We start from the raw sequence: 23,114 nt of genomic DNA on the forward strand, positions 1-23,114 counted from the left end.
ACCACTTCTGTAGAAAAATTTGCCAAGACCAGTCATGTCATGGGACCATGATTGCCTATGTCATATGACATGGCACATAATGATGATGATGACCCTATCTATACCTCCTTATAATTTCAGATATCTTTCAGGTTACCCCTCACTGCAGGGAAAACAAACACAGCTTATCTAATCTTTTATCAGTCTGGGCAACATCCTGGGAATCTCCTCTACAGTTTCTCCAGCACAACCTCATCCCTTCCTATAGTCTGGCAGACTGAACTGTACACAATATTCCCACATGCAATCTAAGCAACATTTTGTAAAGTTGCAACTTGTCACAACTTTTATGTTCTCTGTTCCTACCTATGAAGGCATCTTCATTTTTTCTACACTACCACATCTACCAGTGTTACCACTTTCAGCTATCTATGGATTTAAACCCCAAGGTCCTTCTTTTCATTTACATTCCTTCATCTATTCTGTGTCCAACCTCCATTTAACTTCCCACAATGCATCATGTAACACTTGTTGAGACGAAATTCCATTTGCTGATGATCTTACAAACTGAGAATTCTATCCATTGAAATTATACCAGCTTAAACAAGGCTCAAGCATAGCCGTCCCTATTCAAATAAATTGGAGAAATCAAAAAGTAACATGCTCGATTTTTTCATTTATTAAAGTAGATTTTAATGTTTGTGTTAACATGAACAATTATGTATTAATTGCATTGTGCATCAATTTTGCATGTAAAATGTGAGTAGAAACTTGTTAACTGTTTTTGTTTTTAAAAAGCTCTAAACTTTGCTAACTAGTGGTAAATGTCAAAGACATGCCTGTTAGTAATGCCAGTTTTGATAACGTGAGTCTAGGGACAGGGCTTACCAGCTGTCAAATCCCTTCTGAGAGTGAAGCCAAATACTTGTCTGAAGACAGACTCTATACTCTTGAGGTTTTGGGACAGAGGCTTTCAGCAGAAGGGTACATCAGAGGCTAAAGCAATGCAATTACTGCAGTTCAGGAGCAGCTAGCCAGCAATTTTATCTGTTCCAAATAGTTAATCTTTCAAAAACAGAACTTAAATCTATTTGGTGTTCTATTTCTCTGCAAGAACTACCTTTTATATGAGATGTTTCCAACAGCAACAAGATGTGATTGCTAGCCTTACACTGTTTTGTGTTTCATATTTCAAGTAGTGTACTTGTTCTTTTCCCTTCACCTACACACGTGATCACAGGTGTTCCATTTTACTTGGCCAAGAATTGATTCAAGTTCAGACCCGGTGTCATGTTATTAAAGGGTAGTAATTTCCTGGTTTATTCTCCAGAATTCATTGTCTGTTTAGTCCAAAATAATAAAAATGTCAATATATTGTAGAAATATTTTTTAAAGTTTATTATTACTCTTCATTAAAAATGAATTTTAAAATCATTTTAATATGGTAAAATAATCTGAATTTTACAAAGCTTAAATAACATCTATATGTATTAGTGTTTTGTCTGGAGAAACTCCAGTGGCATTAGTAACCTTGCCTTCACTTAAAGGTTGTGATCTATTCTTTTTCCTGAGAACAGATTGGAACATACTATGCAAAAGTACACCAAAACTCTTCTAAATTTAGAAAGTGTTTGACATAGCAGATGAGTTTGGTCAGCTCAGCTGATTGTGATTCTACATGTATGCGGCTGGTCAGTCTATTCTGCTGATGATTCAGAGTTATTTTATCCAGGGATAAAGTATGTATAGAGGTTTGGTGGTCCTAAAGCTTAATATTGACAACATTCTACTTTGTATTTAAACTTCGAAGGTATATGGTTTTGATGAGTGAAGAAGGTAGCATTAGAAAAGGTAAATTTTATCTGTTTACAGATGCATTCTAATGTATGTTAATATTTCTTTAATTGCAGATGTTCCAGCCTGGTTAAAAAGTCTGCGTCTGCATAAATATGCAGGTTTATTCTCCAAACTCACGTATGAAGAAATGATGGCACTCACGGAAGTTCAACTGGAAGCACGGGTATATTCTTCAACATTAATCATCACTTATCTGCAGATGATTTATCTGTAAATGCTTATGTTTGGTTAAATTTTCCCATCATTTGTTCCATTTGTTCATTCTTGGGATGACTATTCCCTTTTTTGCATTATTTATTTATTTGGTAATTTACAGTAATTTTATGTTTTTGCACTGTACCGCTGCCATGAAACAACAAAGTTCACTTCATATAAGACAATGACAATAAACCAGAACCTGATCTTCTAAAGCCAATATTATTAATCCCTCTCCAATTGATCTTGCATTGATATTGGAACAATGTTGTCTGAAATCATTCTAGTATAGGTAGTGAAGATACTTTGCCACTTTTATTAATTAGTAGTTCTTGATTTACAATTCAATAACGATTAAGGAAGAATGACTTATTTCTAAGTCAGGATTTAAGAGACTCGAGAAGGAAATGTGATGAGGTGGAATTGCCAGGTGGTTGCTGATCTTGTTTAATGTTCTCATCTGCAAAAGGTCCCTGATGTACTAAACATCAAACAAAATTATGTGCTTGAATTTCCGAAGTATGGCTTAAGCCAATAATATGGTTGCAGATGAGACTACCGCTTTTAATACTAAAGGAAAAACATGCACTACCATTTATTATGTGGAAGTTTTCAAATTGTTTTATCTTAGTATATTATGATCACTGCAATCCGCAGCCTGAAACTTCCCTTTGGGACGTGTGTGTTTGAACCGTCTTAAGTGTTCTGGCATTTGAACCGTTTAAGTGTTCTGTGGTCTCCTGAAGGATTTGGCAAACTGGACTCTCAAGAATGCATAGAATGCCACAGCAGCCATTACTGGAGTATATATTGGGCCGGAATGAATCAGCGGGGCCCAGGGCCAGAGAGCAAAAATGAACGGATGTTTAGTTGATTTAAGTGCCAAGTAAGATTAAAGTAATTAAAGCGTCAAGGGCAGAGGATAAACCGGTGTTCAGCTCACCTCTCCATGTCAGCCATTATCCCCCACCTGACACTGTCCCATTTGCCTGGATTTGACCGACCTACCATGAGGCATGCAGTGCAGGAGTCTTGGTCCGTGCCGCCAGTTTCAATAGCAGTTGTTGCCCTGTGGTCTGGGCCATCTTCACTCACCTCAGTGCTGAATGGACTCCGCAATTATGGTCTGCAGCCATTGGGCTCCTATACTGGCTTCACTCACCTCAGTACTATACAGAATCTGCAGCTGTGGCATTACTTACCTCTGTGACTGTGGCCTCACTCTCGGGGACTGTGTGGTTCATGTTTTGTGTATTACTTGTTTACTTTGTTATTATTTGCACAATTTGTTTTTGTTTCATGCATTGGATGTTTGTCACTCCTGGTTGTGTGGGTTTTTTGTGGATTCTGTTGTTTTCTTTGTTTTGTGGTTGCCTGCAAGAAGATGAATCTCAAGGTTGTATGTGGCATAACATGTTTTGATTAATTTACTTATGAACATTTTTGATTTTTTTTCAATAATTGAGGCCAAATTATGGTTCAGATCATTGCTTATTTTGCCTTTTGGTTCAATTGTGGATTCATCGTCATTTCAGATTTGACCTCAAAATCTGAGCTGATGTGAAGAATCCATTATCAGAAATGATATCTGTCTTGTGAAATTTTTAACTAGTTGTTTATCAGTTGAAATTCAGGGCAATTCTATGGCATCATTTAAAGGACAGCAAAATTCTGTTGGCATAATGTTCTTTGGTTCCTTATCTACCAGTTCCAATATGTCAGTGTTTCAAATTATTTCTAAGCATGCAAATTTCTATGCATTAATTTTTTTTAATATCAGTGTGATTCTCCTATTTATCTTGAACCTGAAACAGTTTGAATTCTATTTACCCAACAAGGAAAAAAGGGGTGTATAAAGGAAGTATTATGCTTCAGTTGAATTGTGGATTTACCTTTGCCAGTGTTTTCCAGTCATACCTGATAATACCAGCATGTTTTCATTACTTAGCATTCACTAAGATTTTCCCTTTGAGATAAGGTTGTAATTTAATTTCAGATTATAAAGAAACACTTCCTTGTGTGTTTTTGCTTTGCTTTGTCCTCAGGGGAATGATTTGTTGTGAAGGTCAAATACATTTAAATGCTAAAATCCTGAAATTACTAAAACAGACTACCATTCAGATTGTTGTTTTAAGTTGCAGAGAAGGGGAAGGGATAGGACAAAGAGATTGTGACAATATGAATGATGACTCAGCAGTCTTGCGAATAATACTGAATGTACAAACGTATCTGTTAAAGGTATAAAATGATAGAGAAAATAAATTGGTTAAGTAAGAAACAAAGTGCATGCTAGAAATGGGTGACATAGAGCACAATTTCAGGAAATCTGAAATAAATACTCAAATAGCCAGATGGTCCCTTCTCAAAGATGCCACCCAATCCACTGCAGCTACCTATCCAGCTATTGTGCTTTTGTATCAGAACTGGCTATTTCTGTTGCAAGCTTGAAAAATTGGTTACCTGAAATTGTGTTTGTTTACTATTGTCACGTGTACCAAGATAAAGCTTGTCTTGGATAATGTTTATACAGCTCAAAATATTCCATGGTTCATTGTGCTAGAAGAAGGTAAAAAAAAATGCAGAGTTTATTCTTGAATACTGAAGTTGCCCACAGAAGGATGAGATATTCTTTAAGCTCACAGTTACAACAACATGACATCTCCACCAAGGCATTAGTTATTTTTCCTTCTCAGTACATGCTGCTACTCTGAATGTTTCCAACAATTTTTGTTTCCAATTTCCATAACCTACAGTTGTTTTTTCACATTGCAATCACTGGCCTTTTCTAATGTAGTTTTTTTTTTCTCTATCTGTACAGATCCTATCTGATATTTTGGGCTTTTCCCCTGCACAATCCTTTATTTGGGACTTATAACACTGCTGTGCTTTGTCATTCCTTTTCCTTTCTCTCTGCTTTGTTATTTTTCACTCTTCATTTAAATTTCCTCTGGGCAAGTCAGTTGCTAGCAGCAAGACATCAACATGCCTCTCTTGCTCAGTCACAGTCTATACCATCCCTTTCTTCTTGATTTCCATCCATTGCAGATAATTGTTTTGTTCTCTCCCTTCTTGGCACCTTGCAAAAAAAAAAATGCCTGTATCTAAAGTTTTCAGTTCTAATGAAAGGTCATTAATGCAAATATTAACTCTCTTTATCTGAAAATTTCCAGCATCTTCTGCTTTAATTTGTCATCTAAAAGAAATTGAGATGTCAAAATGTTTGGAGGTTGCAGTGTCCCTGTTAGTACTGTACTAGAATAATTATAATTGATCTATATTGTGCATCTTTGTCTGTATAACCTTAAACTTATTGACAAAGCAAATATGTACATGGTAGGTACATGGAGCTCAGAAAAATAGAGGACTATGGGTAACCGTAGGTAATTTCTAAGGCAAGGACGTGTTCGGCACAGCATTGTGGGCTGAAGGGCCTGTATTGTGCTGTTGGTTTTGTATGTAATGTAGGCACCTCTGCAAGGTTTGTTCTGTCTGCGGTGAACAGTGTTTTGCATTGCAACAAAAGGATCTCCTCTTGAAGCATAATGAGTTTCATGTACTTTCTTTTTCTCCACAGCAAAATCTGCTAACAAAGCCATCCGGCAAAGATGGATTTATCCTTCTCTCCCTAACTGGATGCATGATCCATGTGGCTTCAGTGCCATCTTCCGATAAAGATGGCACTGAGCTGCGATGTCTGTTGATGTTGTGGCTCAGACTTCATTGTATTTTTACCTTCATAGGGATAGTTTTGGAAGCAGTGTGAGGAGTAAGGGGCCAAGTTAGAGTTTAGGCACAGAGATGAGGGGGTGTTAAAGACAATGAAGAGTCAGGAGCAAGAGTTGGTGTTTGTAATCCAAGTTGGAGCACTCCGCAGTCAAAGCTCTTTGTTATCCTGGAGGTCAGATCGGCAGGTGCTGAGAAGGCCTGCAATCTCCAGGGTTGGAGGTCCAAACAGGCAAGAGTAACAATGATCAGTGATTCCCAGGTCACTGGGGCAGGAGATCTATGTCAGTCTGGAAGTTGAGGCCCAGAGATCAGCCTGTGATTGGGAAGTGCTGTGATAGTTCCCCGAGGTCGTTGGTCCAGAGCTTGATGAGTGTGGAGGTCCTGGGGTGGAGACCTGCTCATGTGTGAGAGTGGATGTGTTGGTGGTGGGGTGGGTGGGGGAGCGGCTTGTTTCGCTGCTGTTGCCTGCTTTTGTTTTGTTGTTATATTGTTGCTTATGTTGTTCTGCTCAACGTTGTGGGCATGCTATGTTAAGGCCGGAATGTGTGGCAACACTTGCAGACTGACCACAGCACATCTTTGGGTGTGTTAGTTGTTGACACAAACAATGTAATTCACTGTGTTCTGATATACAGTTGCAAGAAAAAGTTTGTGAGCCCTTTGCAATTACCTGGTTTTCTGCATTAATTACTCATAAAATGCGGTCTGATCTTCATCTACTTCACAATAATGGACAAACACAATCTGCTTTTACTAATAACATACAAACAATTGTACTACTTCTCATCAATACTGAGTACACCATTTAATCAATCTCAGTCTAGGTTCAAAAAAAAATATGAACCTGTGGGGTAATGCTTTCTACAAAAGCTACGTGGAGCCAGGTGATCCAATCAATGGTATAAGATTGGAGGTGTGGGTTGTAGAGGAGCCCTGTTCTATAAAAAATACACGCAAAGTCAGGTTACTGACAGAGCTTGCTCTTCTCAAGAAAGATCTATTTATGCACATTATGCCTCAATCAAAGCAACTTTCAGGGGACTTTAGAAGAAGAATTCTAGAGATGCATGAAGCTGGAAAAGGCTACAAAAGCATTTCTAAAGACCTGAAAGTTCAACAGTCCAAAGTAAGAGAAATTGTCTCCAAATGGATGAAAATCAGTACTGTTGCCACTCTCCCTAGGAGTGGGCATCCTGTAAAGATCACACCAAGAGCACAATTTACAATGCTGAAGGAAGTGAAAAAGAACCCAAAGGTAACACCAAAAGATCTGCAGAAATGTCAAGAACTTGCTAAAGTCTCTGTTCATGTGTCCACTCTAAGAAAAACACTGAACAAGAATGGTGTTCATGGAAGGACACCAGGGTGGAAACCACTGCTGTCTGTTTTTAAAAAAACAACATTGCTGCATGTCTCAAATTTGCAAAAGATCACCTGGATGTTCCACAACACTTCTGGGACAATGTTCAGTGGACAGATAAGGCAGAAGTTCAACTTTTTGGCAGAAACACACACCACAATGTTTAGAGGCAAAAGACTACTGTACACTAACACCAAAACTTCATCCCAACTGTGAAGCATGTTGGAAGGAGCATTGTATTTGGGACTGCTTTGCTGCCCCTGGGCTTGGACAGCTTGAAATCGTTGAAAGAACAATGAATTCAAAATTGTGTCAAGACATTTTACATTTTACAGGAGAATGTCAGGGTAGTGGTCCGGCACCTGAAGCTTAATAGAAATTAGATAATGCAACAAGACAATGATCCAAAACACAAGAATAAATCAACAACAGAATAGTTTGAAAAGAAGTAAATTTGTGTTTTGGAATGGCTAAGTCAGAGTCTTGACCTTAACCAAATTGAGATGCTGCGGCAGGACCTGAAGAGCACTGTTCATGCAAGATATCCCAGAAATATTAATGAACTGAAACAATTTTATATGGAGGAATGGTCTAAATTTCCTCCTTGTTGATTGCAAGTGTGATCAGCAGCTATAGGACATGTTTGGTGGAGGTTATTGCTGCTAAAGGAGGTTCTACCAGTTATTAAGTACAAGGGTTCACATACTTTTTCCAGCCTGGACTGTGAATAATTGAACAATGTGTTTAATAAGACATAAAAAGTACAATTGTTTGTGTTATTAGATTAGGCAGATTTTGTTTGCCCATTATTTTGACTTAGATGAAGATCAGACCACATTTTATAAGTAATTAATGCAGAAAACCAGGTAATTGCAAAGGGTTCACAACTTTTTCTTGCAACTGTACATATGATAAATCTGAATATGGTGGCAGATCCTGGCTAGTTTCCCTTCAAATCCTTGCAAATGTATTATAATAACCAAAAACCCTGGATACATTTTCTATGTATGTGTCTAAGTCAAGATAAACAGGGTTCCTCCTAAAAGATAGCTTTATACAAAGATTTCATCAAAATGGGTAAAGACCAAATTACTGCTGATTGACTGCATAAATACAGATACCCTTGTAATCCATCCAAATAGATTTCACTTTCCATCCAATTAAGTTTAGTTTGTTCTTTCATTTATGCAAAGACAATTGTTAATACAATATTTACAAAGCTTATTTGAAATAAATGGCTTTAATGTTTTACAAATTATCGAAACTAGTGAGGATATATTTTGCTTTTACAGATTTTGTGTAGGGTTGTCATAAATATGAATGATCAGAATATATAACAGGAGACTACATGATAGGAGAAAATCTAATAATGGTTTCTGATTTTACTAAAGCGCAATGAAACATAGCCAAACTTGTTTGCTATGTCTTCTGTTTGTCGAATTTTGATCTCCAACTAATTTGATTTTAGTATTCTCATTTCAAAAACAGTTGCAAAAAATAAACTTGGTGCTTTCATTAATGTTTTAAGATTTTAGAACTGGCCTTTTGCAAATTACTTGAATTTTCTTTCCTTATTATAGTATTAATATATCTTTTAAAATTCTATAAAATCACTTTCTGGAGTATAATATCAGTGATATTGTGTGTGTTCTGTAGGTCTTGCTACTAAGTCTTGAAAACAAAGTAAAGTGAATACAATGAATTGTTCAGTGCAAATGCTCAAACTGCAGAATCTTTCTGATTTTGTATTGTCTCAATTACAAATGTGGTTAATGGGCTTCTATGCATTTCCTTAATGTATGCACGCAAGTCAACTACACAAAAGTATACTTAGATAAAGTTGGTTATACCTTTTCACTTTTCAATAACTTATCAAAATTAGAAATGAATTAAAAATTAGAATTTGAAATACAAACGTTTGTAGTTGGCAATAATGAAATTCTCTTCTTGACCCAGCACAATTTTGGCTTTTACAAAGTAGTGTTCTGACAATAGATTCTGCACTGGAACATAATCTTGCAACTCATCAGCTTTTTTTTGTGTGTTGGGCGGGGAATATATTGAACTTTGGAAAATAAACAGATGAATTTCTCATGGTAAGGTCCTTAATTTGGCAAAGTTTGTATGGGATGAAAACATATTCTTTTGCTTTTTAGAACATTCTATATCCATAGACCTCATCATGTGTAGAAAAGAATCAAATAAAACTTTACCAACTGTACTTCGATTTGTTTTACTCTTTACTCCTCATGATCCCAATAAGCCAACTCAAAAAGCAATAAGGAGAGAGAAGATGAAATATGAAGGTAAGCCAGCCAGTACTGTAAATGGGGAACAAGAAAATGGCAGATGAACTAAATAAGTATTTTGCATCAGTCTTCAGATGAGCAGCTTGCCAGAAATTCAATGTCAGGGGGCAGAAGTGAGTGTAATCACTATTACGAAAGAGAAAGTGCTTGAGAAGGTCTAAAGGTAGATAAATCACCTGGACCAGATTGACTTGTAGCCCAGGGTTCTGAAAGAGGTAGCTGAAAGGATTGTGGAGGCATTAGTACTGATCGTTCAAGAAACAATAGATCCTGGAATGGTTCCGGGGGTTTGGAAAATCACAATTGTCACTCCACTCTTTAAGAAGAGAGGGAGGCAAAATACAGGAAATTATAGGCCAATTAGCCTGACTTCAGTCATTGGTAAGATGTTGGAGTCCATTATTAAGGATGAGGTTTTGGGGTACTCGGAGGCACATGTTAAAATAGGCCAGTGTCTGCATGATTTCTTTAAGGGGAAATCTTGCCTGACAATTCTGTTGGAATTCTTTGGGAAAATAGCAGGCAGAATAGATAAAGGAAAGTCAATGGATATTGCTTACTTGTATTTTCAGTAGGCCTTTGCTGCTGCTAAACAAGATGAGAGTCCATGGTATTGCAGCAAAGATACTAGCAGAGTGGGAAACAAAGGGAGTCTTTTCTGGTTGTCTGCCAGTGATCAGTGGTATTCCATAGGTCCGCTGCTTTTCGCATTGTATGTTGATGATTTAGATGGTGGAATTGATAACTTTGCTTTCAAGTTTGCAGGTGATACAAATATAGATGGAGAGGCAAGTACTGTTGAGGAAGCAGGAAGTCTGTAGAAGGACTTTGACAGATTAGGAGAAAGGGCAAAGAAATGGCAAATGGAATTCAGTGTAGAGAATGGTCTTTCACTCTGTAGAAGGAATAGAAGTGTAGACTATTTACTAAACAGTGAGCAAATTCAGAGGTACAAAGGATTTTGGGATTCCAAGTACAGGATTTTCTTAAGGTTAATTTGCGGGTTGAGTCAGTTGTAAGAAAGGCAAATGCAATGTTAGTATTCATTTTGAGAGGAGTAGAATATAAAAGCAAGGTTGTAATGCTGAGAAATTGATCAGACCACACTTGGAGTATTATGAACTATTTTGGGCCCCACATCTAAGAACGTGATGGTATTGGAGAGAGCGTAGAGGAGGTTTAAGAGAAATATTCCAGGAATGAAAGTCCATGTATGAAGATCAGTTGATGGCTTTGGGTCTATACTCACTGGAGTTTAGAAGAATGAGTGGTGAAACCTATCAAATATTGAGAGGTTAGGATAGACTGGATGTGAAGAGGATGTTTCTAGTAGTGGGAGAGTCCAAGACTAGAGGGCACAGCCTCAGAATAGAAGGACATCCCTTTAGAAAATATAAGCAGGGATTTCTTTAGCCAGAGGGTGGCGAATCTGTGGAATTCATTGCTGCAAAAGGCTGTGGAGGCCAAGTCATTGTGTATATTTAGAGTGGAGATTGATAAGTTCTTCATCAATAAGGGTGCCAAAGGTTATGGGGACAAGGCAAAACAGTGTGTTCAAAGGGAAAATATATCAGCCATGATCTAATGGCAGAACGGACGTAATTGGCCGAAAGGCCTAATTCTGCTCCTATATCTTATGATTTTATATCAATTATATCAATCGGGATGTTTCTCCCTATAATTTAATTTCAAGATTTTGTCAAGACGTTCCATTAACTAGTAATCATGATTTGTACTGCATAAAGAGCTGAAAAATATCACTGAAATTAGAAGTGTCTTATCTTCAGAAGAAAGTTTCAGGCGCTTTGACCCTTTCATTCTCATGGCTACATTTTCTAAGCTACCTTGAAGATTTAGGATGAAATATTTGACTGATAGTAAATATTAGCTTACCCTAAAACATCGTTTTACATTGCCAGTCTTTAGTTTATCACATAAGTCCTGTCTGCAACCCTATTTAAATGTGGGGAGGGGAGGGCTTCAAGACAGGATTTTTAATAAATGAAGAGGAAATGAGAGAGCATTGACACAGGATAGCGGGGGGAAATTGACAGTGTGATAGACTGTTGCAGAAAATATGCAGCACAATAAAATCAGACCTACTAAAAACCATATAAGAAAAGTTTAATCGTGTCTATTTGGATGCATGTTGCATTTGCACCAAGATAGACGAATTAACGGCACAGACAGCAACACGTGAGTATGATTTCATAACAGTTACAGAAAAGTGGTTGCAGATTGAACTGGACTGGGTAGTAAATACAGTAGATTCCAGTTAATTGGCTTATCAGTTAATCGGGGCAGCCACTTATTTGAGGAAAAACAAAAACTAGTTGAGAAAATAGCCAGGATCCCCTTTGCTTATTTGGGACACTATGCCACGTAATTGAGAAGGGAAATTGTTGCCAAACAGTCCTGTGAACTTGTGGAGTTAGACACTGCACTGTGCTTAGAACAGACAGTTTTCAAATAGTGTCAGTTGTGCATGTTTGTGTTCAAAAAGCAGTGATTTTTGTTACTGATAGTTGGCAAAAAATAAATATTAATACACTTTAGAATTGTTATGCTCACTGCGGTTTTAGGCATTCAGGCCTGGAAGTTTCAAAAATGGCCAGGAGTGTAAATGAAACGATTTCACTACTTCAGCATGTCAGGCATTATACAGAATTTGAAGGTATTGACAATAGTCTTGAATGTTACAATGAAAATGAAGATTTGGAGGATGAACTCATTGAAAGCATTTTATGAAGGCACTCCCCTGCACTGATTTTGTTCATTAACAGTCAAAGGAACACAACGTGGGTGAATTCTCTGGGTGCTGGGGAGGATGAATGCTGCTTTCCTGCGACAACTGTATTGCAAGCACTATGTTGTTCCGAAAGAACAGATAAATAATTAAAGGAGGCCCAGTAATTCTGTTAATTGAGAAAAGTGTCAGAATTCAATATGAGGGAAATTTTGTAACAGTTACATAGTGCGTGGTGAGGCTACATCTGGAATACTAAATAGTTTTGGTGCCCTTAGCTCACAAAAGATGTAGAAATATTGAAGACAGTCCAAAAGAGATTCACCAGAATAATTCCTTAAATGGGAGGGTTATATCAAGAGAGGCTAAACAGTTTGGTTTCTATTTCTTGAAATTTAGAAGAATGAAGGATGACCTTAATCAAACATCTTAAGATCCTTAAAGGCCTTGATGGAGGATAGTTGTTGAGTTGTTTTCACGAGTGGGAGGGGCACAAACAAGGGAACATGGCTATAAAATAAGGATCCAAGTTCCTCCAGCGTGTTGTGCGTGTTGCATTTAAAACTGAGCACTTTAGATATTTTCTTCGAGGTTATTGAATCTCTGGAATTCTCTACCCGAGGATGCCGGAGGCCAGGTGATCCCCAATGCAAATGGCGCTATTAAAGGGCAACACTTAAAAGTTATGGAATATCTTTGGGTATTGGCAACACGTTTTGGACAAGAAAGTTTATTAGTTTTTTTTTCTCAAACTTATAAATATTAAAAGCTCTTCCCTCTGATGTATGTGACAGAATAATTTACAGGGAATTGGGACTGGTAGGATCGGTCTGTTGTGAGCTAACATAGGGCAGAAAATAATGAACAAAAGTATGCAGCACAGGGTATGTACGTCCACCTTAAATATAGCTGTCTATTTAAGGTGATATAATTAAATATGTGTAAATTCGAAGATTTGAAAGTAATGGAGAACTGGAACAATAAAGGTGTTGAGGCCAGTATAGATCAACCATGATCATATTAAATTCTGGGGCTGGATCAATGTGCCTGGTGGCCTAATCCTCTATTCAGGAATCTGGCGGTGGGGAAGAAGCTGTTCTTTGGGCTCCTATACCACCACCTTGATTGTAGCAAAAAGAAGAGGTCACGTCCTGGGTGATGGAGGTCTTTAATGATGCCACCTTTCTGAGGCATCGCCTTTTGAATATGTCCTCGATGCTGGGGAGACGAGTGTCCATGATGGAGATGGCTTAGCTTGCAACATTTTGAAGCTTCTTTTGATTCTGTGTGGTTGCTCCTCCATACCAGATGGTAATGCAATCAGTTAGGATACTCTTCACAGTACATTTGCACAGTTCCTTGGTGATATACCAAGTTTCCTCAAATGCCCAATGAAATATAGCCACTGTCATGCCTTCTTTGTAATTGCATCAATATGTTAAGTCCAGGATAGATCTTCAGAGATGTTGATACCCAAAAGAAAACAAATAAAAAATCAAAATATTGATACCACAGACACAATAACCTCTCAATATCAGGGTTTGCTTTCTTTTAAGTGCATCTCTGTGAATATTCAAGAAAGGATGAAATGGAGTGAAGCAAGGCTTGTGTGAAACATAAACACCGGCATAAACCAGTTAGGTTCAGTTGTGATTAAACTTACAAGATGAACCACAGATGAATATCATTTCATATAGGTAAGCTTGATTTATAATTGAAAATCCTTTTTGAAGCTCCTTTTCATTGACTACAGCTCTGCCTTTAATACCATCATTCCAAATAAACTGATTCCTAAGCTCCAGAACCTGGGCCTTAGCACTCAGATCTGCAGCTGGATCTTCAACTTCCTCACAGACAGGACCCAGGCTGTAAAATAAGGGACAAGCTCTCCTCTACAATCACTAAGCACCAGTGCCCCACAAGGCTATGTACTCAGCCCCCTGCTGTACTCACTATACACCCATAATTGTGTAGCCAAGTTTCCATTGAACTCAATATATAAGTTTGCTGATGACACCACAATTGTAGGCCGTATCTCAGGTAATGATGAGTTTGAGTATAGAGAGGAAATTAAGAACCTGGTGGCATAGTGCGAAGATAATAACCTATCTCTCACCGTCAGCAAGACGAAGGAATTGGTTGTTGACTTCAGAAGGAGTAGCGGACCGCACGACTCCATTTACATCAGTGGCGCGCAACTGGAACAGGTCAAAAGCTTTAAGTTCCTCGGAGTCAATATCACAAATGATCTGACTTGGTCCAACCAAGCAGAGTCCACTGCCAAGAAGGCCCATCAGCACCTGAGAAAGCTAAAGAAATTTGGCCTGTCCCCTAAAACCCTCACTAATTTTTATAGATGCACCATAGAAAGCATTCTTCCAGGGTGCACCACAACCTGGTATGGAAGTTGTCCTGTCCAAGACCGGAATAAGCTGCAGAAGATCGTGAACACAGCCTGGCACATCACATAAACCAATCTTCCGTCCTTAGACTCACTTTACACAGCACGCTGTTGGAGCAGTGCTGCCAGGATAATCAAGGGCACAAACCACCCAGCCAACACACTTTTCGTCCCTCTTCCCTCCGGGAGAAGGCTCAGGAGCTTGAAGACTCGTACGGCCAGATTTGGGAACAATTTCTTTCCAACTGTGATAAGACTGCTGAATGGATCCTGACCCGGATCTGGGCTGTACCCTCCAAATATCCGGACCTGCCTCTTGGTTTTTTGCACTACCTTACTTTACCTTTTCTATTTTCTATTTATGATTTATAATTTAAATTTTTACTATTTACTATTGATTTGTACTCCAGGGAGCACGAAGCACAGAATCAAAAATCGCTGTGATGATTGTACGCTCTAGTATCAATTGTTTGGCGACACTAAAGTAAGGTAAAGTAAAATCCAGAAAATCATGCCAGAAGTTATAATTGTGCCATTATTCCTTTTAAACCAGTTTCAGTTTGTGAAATTCCACTTACCAGTTTATTTGAGGTTATGTGTGCACAGGAGGTAGATTTTGTTTTTGCATTATCTGTTTACATTTACATGGCACTGTTTGTCAAACATCAAGATTTTACACATTTGCAAGCAAAAAGGTCTCTCCAAGCTTGGATGTACTCCAAAATATAGTTTTTTAAAGGAATGTTTCAAGAGGAATTTAGCAGGGTAATTTCTTTCCTGTGCACAAGGCTTAGATAGCTGAGAAGGTGCGAGTGTAGCCCAGGCACCCCTCTGTCTTTCTTTTTAAATCTTTTTATTGAATAAGTATACAAAAAGGTAAACCATATAAACATTAATACAATGTTAAAATATAATAGAATTCCAGAAGGTATCAATACCAAAAAAAATACTACAAACAATGTAATTTAAACATAAAAAAACCAAGATAACATAATAGTATACTAAATTTTATATATATATCAATGGAAAAAAAAGAAAAAAAAACCCCCAAAAAAAACCCACCGTGCAACTAACTAAAAGCAAAGCAAAACAATGGGCTAACTTGAAACCAAACAGAGTTAAACTTAAAATCACGTCCTCAATCCCGACCTCCTTTAAAAACAGTGAAAAAAAACAAGAAGGGTATGTATTACATTAAATGAAAGTATCGAATAAAAGGTCCCCAAATCTGTTCAAATTTAAATGAAGAATCATAAAGGTTGCTTCTAATTTTCTCCAGATTCAAACATAAAATCGTCTGAGAGAACCAAAAAAAGGTAGTTGGAGCATTAAGCTCTTTCCAATGTTGTAAAATACACCTTTTCGCCATTAAAGTAAGAAATGCGATCATTCTACGGGCTGAAGGGGAAAGATTACTAGAAATTTCAGGAAGTCCAAAGATAGCAGTAATAGGGTGAGGAGAGATATCTATATTTAGTACCTTAGAAATAATATTAAAAATATCTCTCCAAAAAGTTTCCAAAGTAGGCCAAGACCAAAACATATGAGTTAAAGAGGCTATCTGCCCCGAACATCTATCACAAAAAGGATTAATATGCGAGTAAAAACGCGCTAACTTATCTTTGGACATATGTGCTCTATGAACCACTTTAAATTGAATTAGGGAATGTTTAGCACAAATAGAGGAAGTATTAACTAATTGTAAAATCTGCCCCCAATCATCCACAGAAATGGTGAGCCCCAATTCCTGTTCCCAATCTACCCTAATCTTATCAAATGGAGCTTTCCTAAGTTTCATAATAATATTATAAATCATAGCCGATGCACCTTTCTGACATGGATTGAGGTTAATTATCGAATCTAAAATATATGTAGGAGGAAGCATTGGAAAGGAAGAAAGTATAGTACTTAGGAAATTTCTAACTTGTAAGTATCTAAAAAAATGTATTCTTGATAAATTATATTTATTAGATAATTGTTCAAAAGACATAAGGGAACCATCTAAAAATAAATCCAAAAACCGTAAAATACCCTTAGTCTTCCAGGTTTGAAAAGCGCGATCCGTAAAGGAGGGAGGAAAAAATATGTTACCTAAAATAGGAATCGCTAACCCGAATTGATTAAGATCAAAAAATTTTCTGAATTGAAACCAAATGCGCAAAGCATATTTAACTATCGGGTTAGAGACCTGCTTAAGGCGTTTCGAATCAAAAGGGAGAGAGGAGCCTAAAATAGAGCCAAGTGTATAACCCTGAACAGATTGTAGTTCCAATGCTACCCATTTAGGAATAGATAGTATATCCTGATCAAGTAACCAAAATTTCATAAGTCGAATATTAATAGCCCAATAATAGAATCTAAAGTTAGGTAATGCTAAACCTCCATCTCTCTTAGCTTTCTGTAAATGTATTTTACCCAGTCTCGGATTCTTATTCTGCCAAATAAATGAAGAAATTTTAGAGTCAACTTTATCAAAGAAAGATTTTGGAACAAAAATTGGTAATGCCTGAAACACATATAAAAATTTTGGCAAAAAAAACATCTTAACTGCATTAATACGACCAATCAAAGTTAAATATAAGGGAAACCATTTAGATGAAAGTTGAGTAATATGGTCTATTAATGGTAAAAAGTTAATCTTAAATAAATCTTTATATTTACAAGTAATTTTAATCCCAAGATAAGAAAAATAATTATCAATCAATTTAAATGGAAATTTATAATATAAGGGAAGATGTTTATTAATCGGAAAGAGTTCACTCTTACTAAGATTTAATTTATAACCTGAAAAAAAACCAAATTGTGCTAATAACTCTAAAACAGCAGGAATGGATTTCTCAGGATTAGAAATATATAACAGTAAATCATCAGCATAGAGTGATAATTTATGGGACTTTAATCCCCGAGTTATCCCAGTAATATTTGAAGATTCTCGAATAGCAATTGCAAGAGGTTCTAATGCAATATCAAATAATAGGGGACTAAGAGGACAGCCTTGTCGAGTACCTCGAAAGAGAGGAAAAAAAGGTGAGTTTAAAGAGTTAGTACGGACCGAGGCTACAGGGGAATGATATAACAGTTTAATCCAGGATATAAATTTCAAGCTAAAATTAAACATTTCAAGCACCTTAAATAAATAGGGCCATTCTACTCTATCAAAAGCTTTCTCGGCGTCTAAAGAAATAACACACTCAGGAACATTTTGTGAGGGAGTATAAACAATATTTAACAATATTGAATATTATAAAAAGAGTAACGACCTTTAATAAAACCCGTTTGGTCTTCCGAAATAATAGAAGGAAGTACTTTTTCTAGTCTATTTGCTAATAACTTAGAAAAAACTTTAGAATCAACATTTAATAAAGATATTGGTCTATAAGATGCACATTGAGCAGGGTCTTTATCCTTCTTTAGTATTAAAGAAATTGACACTCTATTAAAAGATTCAGGAAGTTTACCAAGTTTCAGAGAAGCCTCAAAGACCCTACAGAGCCAAGGGATCAATAAAGAAGCAAAACATTTATAAAATTCAACGGTAAACCCATCTGGGCCAGGAGCTTTCCCCAGATTCATAGAAGAAATAACATTCTTAATCTCATCCATAGTAATGGAAGTATCTAATATAGAAGACATATCCTGTGAAATCTTAGGGAAGTCTAACTTGTCTAAAAAATCATTCATATATTTAGAATCTCGAGGAGACTCTGATTGATATAAAGAAGAATAAAAATCACAAAAGGTTTGATTAATCCCCACATGATCCAGTATCAATCGATCATTTTGGTCATAAATCTGATTGATTTGAGATTTAACATAATTAGATTTCAATTGATTAGCCAGCAGCTTGCCAATTTTGTCACTGTGAACATAAAATTCACTTCTTGTTTTCTTTAATTGGTTTACAATCGAGGACGATATTAATAAACTGTGTTCCATTTGAAGTTCAGTTCTTTGTTTGTATAACTCCTCAGAAGGAGCCATAACATATTTCTTATCAATTTCTTTAATCTTGTCCACAATTGCCATCTCCTCCTGCTAGCACCCCTCTGAACAAGCTTCATTCAATAAGATCATAGCTGATCCAATCTTGTCCTCAACACCACTTTCTTGCTTTTCTGTTGCATCCCTTGGCTCCCCTGTGGTTTGGCTGTGCTTCAGTAGTATCCTGGGGAGAGGATTTTAAAGATTTAAGACCCACTCAGAGATATGAATTCTTCTCATCTTCTCAGAATCAGGTTTATTATCACCGGCATGTGCCATGAAATTTGTTAACTTAGCAGCAGCAGTTCAATACAATACATAATGTAGAAGAAGAAAAATTATAATAATTAAGTAAATCAAATGCAGAATATGTATATTGAATGGATTAAAAATTGTGCAAAAAACTAATGAAGTGAAGTAGTAACACACATCAAAGTTGCTGGTGAACGCAGCAGGCCAGGCAGCATCTCTAGGAAGCGGTACATTCGACATTTCAGGCCAAGACCCTTTGCTTTGTGTGTTGCTTGAATTTCCAGCATCTGCAGAATTCCTCATGTTTGCGTTTTTAAAAGTGAGGTAGTGTTCAAGAGTTCAATGTCCATTTAGGAATCGGATGGCAGAGGGGAAGAAGCTGTTCCTGAATCACTGAGTGTGTATCTTCAGGCTTCTGTACCTCCTACCTGATGATAACAGTGAGAAAAGGGCATGCCCTGGGTGCTGGAGGTCCTTAATAATGGACGCTGCCTTTCTGAGACACCGCTCCTTGAAGATGTCCTGGGTTCTCTGAAACTATGCCTACTTACAAGAGGAAACGTTCTGTCATTACCCACTGTCACTCACAATCTATGAAGTAACATTAAGATCACCCCTCATCCTTCTATACTCTAATGAGTATAGGTCCAAGCTGTTCCATTTTTTTGTTATTCCAAGAATCAGCTTAATGAGGTTATAATGCAAGCAATCATTCTTAAGCCTGGAGATGAAACTGAGTGCAGCATTTTGGGTATGGCCTTGCCTATATCCTATAATAATGAATCTTTACTTTTCTGCTTTTAAACTTCATACTCTTTACAGCAAAGGCCATCATTCCATTAGTGCATAATTACTTAGCGTCAGTGAATTTGACCACAGAATACTCAGTTTCTTCATCCAAGTAATCAAAGCAGATTTTAAATAATCCCTTTAGCACTTCACTAGTTACTGATTACTAATCAAAAAATGCCCCATTTATCACAGCTCTTTTAATTGTTAGTCCTCTATCCATGCTCATTTATTGCTGATACAAATATTGCTGTGATGATTGTACGTTCTAGTATCAATTGTTTGGTGACAAAGTATAGAGTATTGCGCATAACTCCATGAGTTCCTGTTGCAATAATCATTTATGCAGCACCTTATTAACTCTGAAAATCCAAATATATTGCACCCTTTTCACATTTTCGGGGAACTGTTGAAGGTTTCCTTCCATGAAACCATATTGACACTGCTTGATTGTGATTTTCTCTATGTTCAGCTTTTACCTCCTTAATAAAATGGTGCCATGGTAGTGTAATGGTTAGAGTGACATTATTACAGCTTGGTGTTGGAGTTCATAGTTTATTTCTGGCATCTTCTGTAAGGAGTTTGTACATCCTCACCGTGGAATACGTGGTTTTCCCCGGGTGCTCCCGTTTCTTTCCACAGTCCTGAGACGTACTGGGTAGATTAATTGGTCTTTATAAATTGTCCCATGATTGGGCTAGGGTTAAACTGGGGTTGTCAGGGGTTGCTGGGCAGCGTGGTTGGAAGGGCGTATTCTTTGCTGTATCTCTAAATAAACAAATAAATAAATGGAAATGGCTGCAACAAAATCACAAGACAAAGGAGCAGAAGTAGGCCATTCGGCCTGTCGAGTCTGCTCCGCCACTCCACCATGAGCTGAACTACTCTCCTATCTAGTTCCAATTTCCGGCTTTTTCCCCATATCCCTTGATACCCTGACTAATTAGATACCTATCAATCTCCTCCTTAAACATCCTCAATGATTGGGCCTCCACAGCTGTATGTGGCAACGAATTCCAGCCTCTGGCTAAAAAAATTTCTCCTCATCTTTGTTTTAAATGAGTACCCTCTAATTCTAAGACTGTGGCCTCTTGTCCTGGACTCACCCACCAAGGGAAACAGCCTTCCCACATCTACTCTGTCCAGCCCTTTCAACATTCAAAATGTTTCTATGAGATCCCCTCTCATTCTTCTATACTCTACTGAATACAGTCCAAGAACTGACAAATGCTCCTCATATGTTAGCCCCTGCATTCCAGGAATCAGACTCATAAATCTTCTCTGAACTCTCTCCAACATCAGTACATCCCTTCTAAGATAGGGGGCCCAAAACTGCACACAGTATTCCAAATGAGGTCTCACCAATGCCCCATAGAGCTTCATCAACACCTCCTTACTCTTATACACTATTCCTCTTGAAATAAATGCCAACTTAGCATTCGCTTTCCTTACTGCTGATTCAACCTGGTGGTTAACCTTTAGGGTATCCTGCACGAGGACCCCCAAGTCCCTTTGCACTTCCGATTTTTGAATTTTCTCCACATCTAAATAATAATCTGCCCAATTGTTTCTTCTTCCAAAATGTACAACTGTACATTTCTCAACATTATATCTCATCTGCCATTGTCTTTGCCCACTCTCCTAAACTGACCTAGTCTCTCTGCAACTTTTCCATTTCTTCAACACTTCCTGTTCCTCCACCTATCTTGGTGTCATCCGCAAACTTAGCCACAAAACCACTTCATCCATAATCCAAATCATCGATATACATTGTAAGAAGAAGCGGCCCCAACACCGACCCCTGCAGAACACCACTAGTAACCGGCAACTAATCAGAATAGGATCCCTTTATTCCCACCCTTTGTTTTCTGCCTATCAGCCAATGCTCCACCCATTCCAAGATCTTTCCTGTAATTCCACGGGCTCTCATCTTATTAAGCAACCTCTTATGCGGCACCTTATCCGAAGGCCTTTTGAAAATCCAAATACACAACATCCACAGCCTCTCCCTTGTCAATCTTATTTGAGATTACCTCAAAAAATTCCAATAGGTTGGTGAGGCAAGATCTTCCCTTCATGAAACCATGCTGGCTTGGGCCTATCTTGTCATGCACCTGAGGTATTTCATAACCTCGTCCTTGAGGATCGACTCCAATAACTTTCTAACTACCGATGTCACACTAATAGGTCTGTAATTTTCTTTTTGCTGCCTCCCTCCTTTCTTAAACAGCGGAACTACATTTGCGACCTTCCAGTCCTCCAGAACCATGCCAGAGTCTATTGATTCCTGGAAGATCACTTCCAAGGCCTCCACAAGCTCCAAAGCCACCTCCTTCAGAACCCGTGGGTGCACCTTATCCGGACCGGGAGAGTTATCTATTCTTAGTCCATTTAGCTTCCCAAGCACTTTCTCTCCAGTAATCTTGACTGTACCAAATTCTATTCCCTGAGACCTTTGGCTATCAGGTATGTTGCTAATGTCTTCCACGGTGAAGACTGATGCAAAATACTCATTTAGTTCCTCTGCCATCTCTTTGTTACCCATTATAATTTCTCCAGCATAATTTTCAATCGGTCCTATATCTACCTGTGTCACTCTTTTACTCTTCATATATTTTAAAAAACTCTTAGTATCCTTTTTTATGTTAATTACCAATTTCCTTTAATAATTCATCTTTTTTTTCCCTCATGACTTTCTTAGTTTTCTTCTGTAAGTTTTTAAAAGTTGTCCAGTCCTCAGTTTTCCCACTAATTTTTGCTTCCTTGTACGCTGTGTCTTTTGCTTTTATTTTAGCCTTAACCTCTCTCGTTAGCCATACTTGTGCCACTTTTCCATTCATGATTTTCTTTTTTCTTGGAATATATTTTTCCTGCACTTATTTCTTGTAGGAATTTCTACCATCCCTCCATCTAGCTTACTTTTCCAATTGACTTGGGCCAATAAATGAATGAAAATGGCTGCTGCTAATAGGGTGAAGAAAATTATTTGGGCACAAGACACCATTTTTACAGGAAAAGCAAGACTTGCAATTTATGATCTTTTCAGGTGCTTCAATCTTCTTGATAGCAGATGCTCTCTTGTTGCTGCTGTCATCAGAAAAGAAATACAGGAGCCTTAGCTCTCACACCACTAGTTTCAGGAACAGTTATTATCCTTCAACCATCAGCTCCTGGGATAACTTTACTCAAATCAGCACTGAACTGATCATTGAACACAACCAGTGGATTCACTTTCACGGAGTGCAACTCATGTTCTCAGTATTATTATTTATTATTTGTTATTTTAATGCAGTTTATTTTGTGCACTAGTTGCTATCAGTGTTTGTGTAATTTTTCATTGATTCTATTGTATGTTCTACTGTTAATGCCTGCAAAAAATAAATTCAGGGTAGTACATAGTGCTATATATGTACTTTGATAATAAGTTCACTTTAAATTTTGAGCTTTGAAAAGGAGTACTTTTGCCGTATGTCACACATAAATATTGCCAAAACCATTCTTTTGCTCTGTGAAATTGTA

General features: G+C 37.5%; 1 protein-coding gene across 4 annotated transcripts in view; it reads left to right on the plus strand.

The window, feature by feature from the left end:
• Nucleotides 1-23,114, plus strand: part of samd4a (sterile alpha motif domain containing 4A) — a 174,381-nt gene that overhangs the window by 108,213 nt on the left and 43,054 nt on the right. For all 4 annotated transcript variants that reach the window (XM_063049146.1, XM_063049125.1, XM_063049148.1 and 1 more), the window contains one exon: nucleotides 1,890-1,999. In XM_063049146.1, the coding sequence (XP_062905216.1) occupies nucleotides 1,890-1,999 (110 nt within the window). The remainder of the gene's footprint in view (nucleotides 1-1,889; nucleotides 2,000-23,114) is intronic.

This window comes from Mobula hypostoma, chromosome 1, assembly GCF_963921235.1.
Source record: "Mobula hypostoma chromosome 1, sMobHyp1.1, whole genome shotgun sequence".
Taxonomy (NCBI): domain Eukaryota; kingdom Metazoa; phylum Chordata; class Chondrichthyes; order Myliobatiformes; family Myliobatidae; genus Mobula; species Mobula hypostoma.